This window comes from Schistosoma mansoni (genome assembly GCF_000237925.1).
Source record: "Schistosoma mansoni, WGS project CABG00000000 data, supercontig 0284, strain Puerto Rico, whole genome shotgun sequence".
NCBI lineage: Eukaryota > Metazoa > Platyhelminthes > Trematoda > Strigeidida > Schistosomatidae > Schistosoma > Schistosoma mansoni.
Window position 1 is genome coordinate 19770 of NW_017386144.1, and position 10482 is coordinate 30251.

Below are 10482 nucleotides of genomic sequence, written 5' to 3' on the forward strand. Positions count from 1 at the left end.
TAGATTAAAAAACATAGAATAATGCATGTGATACTTGTTTAATTACAATCATTGAGTCGAGATGGTGAGAATTCTTATTTGAGCTAACACAAAAATGAACAAGTCAATTGTCTATACAAGTCTATATTTCAATAGTTACCATAGCTAACTGTTTCAGTACAAAATTGATGCAGATGAATTGGATTCATTATTGACATGAAGAAAAAAAATTTTCCTGCTGATATTAGACTTATATGGATGAATCTAAGATTTAAGTACTAATGTATAGCTAATGAAACTATTAATGTAGTAGTAGTCCAGTACATTTAAGCTGGGGAACATCTGTTTTTTAGGTGTATTTCATTATACAATAGTTGAAAAAGACATAACATTTATATTATATAGTGCGGTAATAAATGTTATATCCGGATGAGAATAAATGAATGGTAACCGTTAGGAATTACTTATGGACTAATATTATATGTATATTCTTATTGTATGACTATTAAGTGACTATATTATTTAAACATTTTTATTTGTTTAATTATAAGCTTATATTTGACTATTATCACATGATTTTACCATTCCTGAGATATTTGTATTGCGGAGGCTGAGATTAGCATCCTGGACTTAACACACAGGGCTAGGTGGCAAAAAAACCTATCAGGACTCTAGACTGCCCGTACTGGTGTATGCGTCATTAGTTTTGATGATATTAGTCAGCGTATCTAAATTGGCAATCGTATTTCACGATAATCGTATAACTAAGGACATCACAATAATGAATATCGAGATTTTATTATATTTCAATATAGTTAACACTGAATCAATTAGTATGACTAGCAAGGAAGTGTGTACAAATCTTTAAAAGTATATAAGTCCAACAATTTTGAACTAATCTTCATTAATATCATCTATACGAAATTGAATAAGGTACATAAAATGAAAGGACTTTTAAATGAAGTAATATAGACACGTTTTAATCATAGAAAACATGTTGTTTTATAAGAGTAATTTCAGCATTATATTCATCTTTTAGGATAAGTTGAATCATCTCACAAATACTATTCAAATAATGATACTTTAAACAATATTTCAGATATTGAGAAAAATCCATTCAGTGATGATATGATCTGCTTAGCTAATTTGACGATTTATACTATGAACGGATCAATGTTAGACCACCATTGAAAACCTAGAAGCACTGGACGGCCGTTTCGTCCTAGTGTTAGACATTAACACCATCGGATGCCGGTCCAGTGATCTGGGGGTTCAGCGTTCGTTCGTGAGATAGAAGGTCCTGGGTCGGAATCCCGCGTGAAGGATCGTGAATGCACACTGCTGAGGAGTTCCATACTAGGACGAAATGGCCTTTCATTGCATTCAGGTTTTCAATGGTGGTCTAACATCGATCAGTTCATGATATCAATGTAAACTCAATAATCTCCGCAATCCTATACCGATAATTTGATAATAATATATAGTCTAATACGGAAAAACGCTATTATATGAAAAGGTAAAAACCTACAAAACAGTTCAATAAATTCATTGTTGATGATTATCGGACTTACCATATTGTGCTTTTCAATGATAATATTTGAAATGTGATTTGAATGAGCTGTTGATGAATAAGAAACTGGTGTTTTTAAACTTAACGCCACTTCACTAACTACAACTTTAAGCCAATGACAAAAATTTATCGTAGCCAAATGTATATAAGATAAACGTACTGTTACAAGATGACGGTGTAATATAACCTAAAAGAAAATTTAAAACAACATGATTGTTATATCTTCATACATATATATAGTGTAGTGTGGTCTACTTATATCCATATAAGTAGTATATGGTGATGGTCAGACATAGAATGTATTTTGGCAGAAGACCGATAAGGAAAGAACTGAAACGGAGCGCAATTGGTAGGAAAATGAATGAACAATGAAATTAGAGAAGATGAACTGATATTAACAGAAGGAACAGTGAAGATTGAGACAATTGGTTGTTATTTTGCAAATTAACCATTTGCTGTATGGTTATCAGAATTAACTGAAAATGAAAATCGATTAGATGATAATCGTTTACTTTACAAATTAGATTTAGCTAAACAACGCCTTTTGGGTTCGAATCTCGCGAGGCGAGGTCGTGGATGCGCACTGCCGCTGAGGAGTCCCACAATAGGACGAAACAGCCGTCCAGTGCTTCCAGATTTTCCTTGTTGGTCTAGCTTCAATTGACTCATGATTTCAACTATGAAAATACTTAATCTCAACAAAACCCCTTCTGAATATAACTATGTAATATCTGCTTTATGCTTTATACTGTACTTGATTCCTATTTAGGCATACCAAGTACCAACTCTTCTTGTGACTATATCTCAGTAGCCGAATTGGTTGATAAAAAAACTCATGAATTGAGATTCGTCAGTAATTATGGGATACTTTTATTTTGTACTGTACTATGGTCGAATCTAGTCCTGAATTTTTGAGATTTTCATGCTCAACTGGTTATTTGAGTTACAATTTTTCCATGAGTCGAATAATACTTTTTTGTTCGTTGTTGAAAATCATGTTGTTAAGTAGAAACTTACTGCTTATAAAAATTATCGAAGTATGAGGCTGGGTTCATACAACTATTCATTTGGGTAAAGTTTTTATTTAACTGTGTTTTCGTTGTAGTATAAAAAGATGGAATTACAAAACACTAACTTACTCTATGATATTTGAACACAAAATATGTTTGCCAAAGTACCCATACTATTCTTATTATATGTTTTGGTATCCATAGTTTACTGTGACATACTGGTTCACTGACTTCCCATACTGAAGACAAATTGAAACCATCATGAATCATTACACCTAAACCGAAACCTATAAAGAGAGATTCGGATACTGTTTAATAAAAAAACAAACTACTGATAATGAATTAAGTAACTTAAAATGTATATCACAAAATAAATGCTAAAAAATTGTTAAATTCACCCCATTGCATAAGCAAATAGCTATCAGGAGTCAGTAGCTAAGTGGTTAACGTGATGGCCTTTGAAGTGAACGATGCTGCGGTCAAGTCAAGAGGTGGACATCAACTCTGAGGTGCATGTACGTTCAGCTGAAGAGTCCCAAATAAGACGAGACGTGCCTCCTGGATTCCATTGTTAGCCACCATCAATCTTTGCATGTAAAATTGTTACACAGTGGAATTTCTAACCATTATCCGGTTAGTTTATTAAGAGGTAGATTATTTCACGAGTAATTAAATTTTGAAAAATCTATCGATAGGATAGTTAACAATTGAAGTAAATGATAATATCAGCATTTATTTCGATCACGTATAAATTCGAACGAATATTAGATTCTAAGTATTAATTATTTTAAAAAAAATTACAGAACTGTGTGTTTCGAGGAAATGGTTAGTATGCAAAGGCAAGGGTTGATATTCCTATTACATATAAGCATCAGTAATTATTTCTCATTCTCTTAAGTGAATGACTAGTTGAGGGTGCTGTTTCTATTCAGATCCTTTATTAAATCTGGATCAATGGTCTTGAGGTCAATAGTTCGTGCTACACTGAAGCTCTTGGGTTCGAGTTCCATGTACGGGACCGTGGATGTGCAGTGCTGATGAGTCCCATACTAGGAAGAAACGGCCGTTTAGGTTCTCAATGGTAGTCTAACGTTGATCCATTCATGATATCAATCAAAAGCTTGATAGTCTCTACAAACCCATACAGATGATGATACTATAGAATAATTGACATGTTGATTAGTAGATTCCTATGGAAAGCATTAAATTTCAACTATGACTCGTCTTAATTATTTTTGAATAATCAGACATTTCAGTAATCCATAGCTGTAATAAAGTTTCGTGTTTAAAGTAGTCGATGATTTTTACTATTCCCGTTTTTGTATGGAGACCAAGATACTTTCAAAAATAGTCATAAAGTAACCTCATATTGAACAGATAAGCAAATTCCATTTATTTAACTAAACCACGATTGTATACGTTTATATAAATTTATGGAGTTTAGATAAATATCAAATATGTCATTATAATTAGAATTTCGGTCAATTCTCTCAAATTGTAAAGAAAGAAATCAGATAAAAAGTATAATTTCTGGTTCTTGTTGTGATTTCATTAAAAAGTTTGTGACTGCTAGTATAGGGGATCTAAGGAGAATATAGAACTTTCAGCTTAAATCGCAGACTAATTTTAGATAGATGACCATTGGAAACCTGGAAGCATTGGGAGGAAGATTTGTCTTACTATGGAATTCCTCAGCAGTTCACATTCACCACCTCACATCCGGGAATAGAATCCGGGACTTTAGGTCTCGTGCGCAAATGCTTAACCTCTAGATCACTAAGTTCAGTCTGTCTGGGGTATGAGGCATTTGTCCACCTCAGGCAATGAATGGAGGTTTCGCAATATAGTGGATTGATTAAAGTTAGACAATAACACCGTCGAAAGCAAGTTCAGTGGTCTAGAATTTGAATCTTCTCATGCGAGGACGTAGGTCCTGAGTTCTGTTCCCGGATGGTAGCACGATTCTAGGTGAAAAAATGAGTTAACTGGATAAAAAGTGTAAGATAGTTTTCAAAGATTCGATTCATATGAGCTATTGCAATCGATTCTAAGTCAAGTCATCTAATGTTAACTACCACTGATTACAGACTCAGGCAAGGTAATCTGTACCCACTTACGTAGCTCTGTTAACTAGTCAATGACTTCATGTTCTAATGATACATCTTGGTTTGGTCAATAAATCTAGATAAAGAACATTCAGACATTCCATTCACATATCCTAATAGATTCTTATTGTTACAATTAGCATATTCTGAAATCAATAAAAGTTGATCTAACAAAATTTGAAAAGAAAACCTAACCGATTGGTGTGATCAAGCATCTAAATTTATTGAATATTTAACTGAATCAGTATTGATGTCTACAACTTTTAGGGAGAATCAACAACAAATTCTATAATTGTTATTACACTTACCAACTGCTCCAAGTCGCATATATAAATTCATTCCTTCCGGATGTATTGATATATAGGGTTTCTCATGATTATTATTGTTATTATTATTATTGTCATCATTGTAAAGATGAATTAATCGTGTCAGTTGTCGTTCACTTGTTGTTGATTCAATATCAGATAGTTTATCAATTGGACTAACTGGTGAGGAATTATTCATATAATCTAATTTCATTAACTATAAAAGTATGATATAAAAATGTATGTGTTAAAAAGACGGAGAAAATTAGTCTATCTCTCCATTATATATATCATCACCAAGCATATACACTTTACTACACATATGCTAATGTAAACCCATAACAATTAAGCAAAGATGGATAGTAGCTAGTAGTGGAATCCAGGACGCGCGTTTCGTCCTATTTGAGACTCGTCAGCTGGGTGTACCTGCATCTCAGAGTTGATGTTCACTCTGAGACTCGAACCCAGTGACTTTCGCTTCAAACGTCATCGCGTTATCCACTCAGCTACTGAGTCTTGATAGCCACTTGCTTGTCCTGGATTCCACTGCTAGCCAATATCCATCTTTGATTATAATGCTTGTGAATTAAGGTAATATCGAGGCAATACGCACAGTATGCACATATGCCAATAAGAGACTGACCAGTTGCAGTCCTAAACATCAATGGGAAGATTCAAACAAACAATACTAAGTGAATCCATAACAATTAACTTTTCCCAAATATAAAAGGCTTCCCATTAATTAAAATTATTTACATTCTTTGTTTTAATGTTTTGTTAGTTAATCAGAATCGGAAATCGTCGATATTGAATATTTGAATGACTCGCAAAGTTGTGTTTTTTATTTATTAAAAGATCAAATGATTGACGTTTGTGCTACTTTATATATGTACATGGTATTGTATACATTGGTTAGTCAATTAGTAATGAGCAATTTCACATCTATTTAGTCTTCAGTGCTGATCGGAACATATCAACTAAATTTCATTGTGACCATTAATTTAAGTGACTTGATACTGAGCAGACAATCTTATTGGTATTAGTCTGTTGCATGTAGTTGTCATAAAACCTTGGAAATAGGTTTTGTTATGATTGACATTCAATCAAGAATGCAAAACTATAATCTTGAGACAAATGATACGCTCTGGTATATTCGTGTTTTCATCACCCATCTTCAGGGTCTAAAACGTTACCACTAAGTTATTCGGAACCTGATTGACATTCGGAAATGAGACATTCAGGTTGATTGATAACTTTTATATATATGGAGTGTGATCAACAAATCAATTGTATCCATCCATTGAATTTAATAATTCCTTGTGCCGATTCATACATAAATTTATCAAAGGAAATCTCAACTTACATTGAATGAATGAAGAAAAGGATTACGAATATACGTTGGTAAGATTTATACTAATTACAATGAGGAAGATAATTCACCGAAATGTAGTATAACAATCCAATTATAATTTATTGATTTCATAACTGGCTTCAAGAGGTATGTCCTGGAGTTCTAGTGAGGAGCAGTGACCAGTGGAGTTCAAACAGGTCTGTTGTGAGATAGTAACTCAGTGAAGACAATGGTGGATGTGTCGCTCAATTTCGTGGATTGGTTGAAGTTAGACATTAACACCGTTGGATGCCGGCTCAATGGTCTAGAGGCTAAGTGCTCGTGCGCGATATTTAAAAAGTTGTGAATTTTATCAGAAGTGGGTTTTGTGGAGATTTTAATAATTTTATAGTAGAGTTCATGAGCCACTTAAAGCTAGGAAAACCTGGAAGCACTGGACGGTCGTTTCTTCCTAATATGAGACTTCAGCAGTGTGTATCTACGATCCCGCCCGCGGTGTTCGGACTTTGGATATATCATTCTCGCGCGCGAATGTCTAATGTCTAACTTCAACTAATCCATGAAATCGCTCCACCATCCACCATTGTTTTCAGTGAGTTATTATCTCATAACAAACCTGATTGAACTCCACTGGTTACGGCTTCATACTAGAAGTCCAGGGAATATCTTTTGAAGCCAGTCACTAGTGAATACATTATGATTATTATCAGAAGCGGGTTTTAAAGGGATTTCAGTAATCTTATAGTTGAGTTCGTGAGTCAATTGAAGCTAGTCAACCATGGAAAACCTGGAAACACTGGACGATTGTTTCGTTCTAGTATGGGACTCATGAACTCAACTATAAGACAGTTTTATATTTATTTAAGTTCTGAAACAGAAGTAAAGTTTCAAAATGTTTCAGTTAACGATGTTAAGACGAATGATGAAAAACAAACTTTTAATCAACTTTTATTTAACAAGTCACAAATCTGAATGCCTTTCCATACACTTCGTGTTGAACAGCCGTCTAATGGTATCGCAAAATGTGCTATTAGCTCGTGCTTGGCCAATGAGTAATAAAATAATCAATCATTTTATTCCGCTTCAAACATAAATCTCAACATTACTGATTATAGTATATCAAAAGATGGTTTATAATTGTATTACTTTTGATATTGCTTTGTAGGCTGTTCGTAGCTTTTGGAAAACACTGAAATAGGATGTATTTATTTCATTCTACATAATTTGTTCCAATATACGAAGGGTACCATTTGTATGAAAAAAATATGTTATAGTCACCTGATGAAACTTTTAAAAAGTGGTCTCACGATATTTTACTTATCATTAGACTTGATCGTTAATTATTATTATTACTAATAGCTTTATTCAATATTATATTTTTGGTACAATATAGTATTCTCAAAGCAAAGTATTTCAACAAGTTTCCGTTTCTTATTTCTTGATCGATCCTGATGATAAGTATTGAGTGATCGCCAATTAGATATTAGCAGTTCAGGAATCGACATCTGAATAATGTGCCTTCCTTTCGATGTATATTACCAACAACCACAATGTCTGTGATTGTACTCTTTCCTAACTTGTACAACGAAAGATCGTGAACTTTTCACAAACGCACCTGAATAGGTTGTGCAATTAATGAACATAATGATCTGTTGAATCAAACAAAAGACAGATAATGTGCTGAAATATCTAGATGACAGGAACTGGTAGCCAAGATATTCAAGCAGGCCACCTAGTGAAGGATATATATATATATATATATATATATATATATATATATATATATATATATATATATATATATATATAAAGGGATCTATACCTACATGTATATAAATGTAGATAAAATAAATATCCAGTACTCATTTTACTCTCCTATTGATGTAAGACTGTACTAAAAAATTATATTTAACTTTCTACAAAAATATTCAGAAAAAGCAAACAAACTAAATAACAACCTAGTATTGTTTGTTTGAATCTACCCATTAATGTTTAGCACTGCAACTGATCAGTCTCTTATGGGCATATGTGCATACTGTGCATATTTCCTCGATATTACCTTAATTCACAAGCATTATAAGCAAAACTGAGTGGATAATGCGATGGCGTTTGAAGTGAAAGTTACTGTGTTCGAGTCCCAGAGTGGACATCAACTCTGAGATGCAGGAACATCCAGCTGACGAGTCCCAAATAGGACAAAATGCACGTCCTGGATTCCACTGTTAGCCACTATCCATCTTTGCTTATAAAACTTAATAACATTGCATTAAAATAGTTCTAAATCACTAATTATAAAACATAGTAACCAAAAATGTACATTATAATCACTAACTCAACTTACTATATTTGGTTCACTTAATTCATGATGTTCATTAATTACTGTAATACAAATAGAAGAAAATGTTATTAAATGTGCCAATAAAAAATTATTAAAGAAAAATACACCATGGAATATAAGTTCTCAGTCATTGTGGTGAGGGGTGGGGGTGGTAATAATAATGGTAATAAATAACTTGTTACTGACTTAATCAAAAGAAGAACTGGCTTACACTCAGTTATGAAGCATCTGTAAATTTAATTTTTCGACTGGGATATATTACAAATATATTATTATTTTCTATGAAATTTTTAATGTAAACCTCGGTTACTAGAATATTGGATTCTTAGAATATTGTATTTTAGCGCGCTCTTCTTACTCCCCTTATAGGTTACAAAAAATAATGAATATTCACGTTGAAACATGAAACAAATAGATAAAATTACATTAAATAAGAGGGAATATTTATCAGAAATTATGTATCCATACAACGATGAATATGCAGAAATCTTGAGAGTATTATTTTTTTGTATGCAGTTGTTAGTAGAGTCCAAGGTCGTTTTTGTTGCATCAAAAGCGTTCACCGATATGTAACTGACCTTGGAATTTACTAATGATTGTATTCAAGTCAACAAATATTTTACAACTTGTTCCTTTTTTGTAATATATACCCTAGATACTGTATTATAGAGCTTCTACACATTTATTTGAATGCTATGATTTGAATGTATCAACGTCTTATTCTGTTAGAAGATATATGAAAAGAAGGTTAATAACAGATTCAATGGTTCTTATTTAAGTTGTTTTCAAGATTTCCAATGTTTTTCCATAACCATATTCACAATGATATCAAAAGATTTACCACATATCTTACTAATTGCTTTAATAATTCTACGCAACATAGAGAAATCTTTTCTGAAAAGTTCCGGAAGGAATAATAAGAAACAGTATAAGATAAAAAGTAATATATGTAATTTTCATTACCGTAAGAGGAATAGTTAACTAATCCACAAAAGATAACAGGAAAATAGAAGACCAAGAGAGATTAGGACAGAGAACATGTACCTAGAAAGTTGATATTCAACGTAGATATTAGTGGGAAATTTATTGACGATATAATAAAAGAAAATTGGAACTCAAATGAAGGATTTCTGAAAGTGTTAAGTTTTCTTAACACATATAGTTTGACTATCAAGCCTTCATTATCATGTTGACTAATGAAGTTGTCCTGAAGTACAATAGAAACTGTTTGATTCAACTATATGAGAATCTTTTGATAATATTCTATCTTATGACTTGAAATAAGAGTTTAATTAACATTGAGGAAAAATAATTTCATTTGAATAGGCAGAATAACAAAGCTTATGTAGATAGTATTCAGAAAGTTTAAGTGACAGAAAAATATTGTAGAGGAAAACAATTTCTTTTCCGTAAGCAAAGATGGATAGTGGATAGCAGTGGAAACCAGGACGCGCGTTTCGTCCTATTCGGGACTCGTCAGCTGAATGTACCTGCATCTCGGAGTTGATGTTCACTCTGGGACTCTAACCAAGTACCTTTCGCTTCAAACGCCATCGCGTTTTCCACTAGGCCACTGAGTCCTGATGGCCACTTGCTTGTGCAATGGGATGAAGTCGAAATTTACTTAGTATTGTTTGTTTGGATCTTCCTATTGATGTTTTTAGGACTGCAACTTGTCTGTCTCTAATTGGCATATGTGCATACTGGGCATATTTCCTCGATATAGCCTAAATTCACAAGCATAGTAAGCAAAGATGGATACTGGTCAGTCTCTAATTGGCATATGTTGCAGTACTAAAAACATCAATAGGAAGATCCAAACAA

General features: G+C 32.9%; 1 protein-coding gene across 1 annotated transcript in view; it reads right to left on the reverse strand.

Annotated features, from left to right (window-relative positions):
- Smp_179570 (otopetrin, putative) overlaps positions 1 to 10482 on the reverse strand; it is a gene marked incomplete at both ends in the record, with an annotated part of 29459 nt that overhangs the window by 6454 nt on the left and 12523 nt on the right. The window contains 4 exons of the mRNA XM_018790521.1: positions 1551 to 1736; positions 2689 to 2846; positions 5108 to 5186; positions 8662 to 8699. Coding sequence (XP_018647409.1) covers positions 1551 to 1736; positions 2689 to 2846; positions 5108 to 5186; positions 8662 to 8699 — 461 coding nt within the window. The remainder of the gene's footprint in view (positions 1 to 1550; positions 1737 to 2688; positions 2847 to 5107; positions 5187 to 8661; positions 8700 to 10482) is intronic.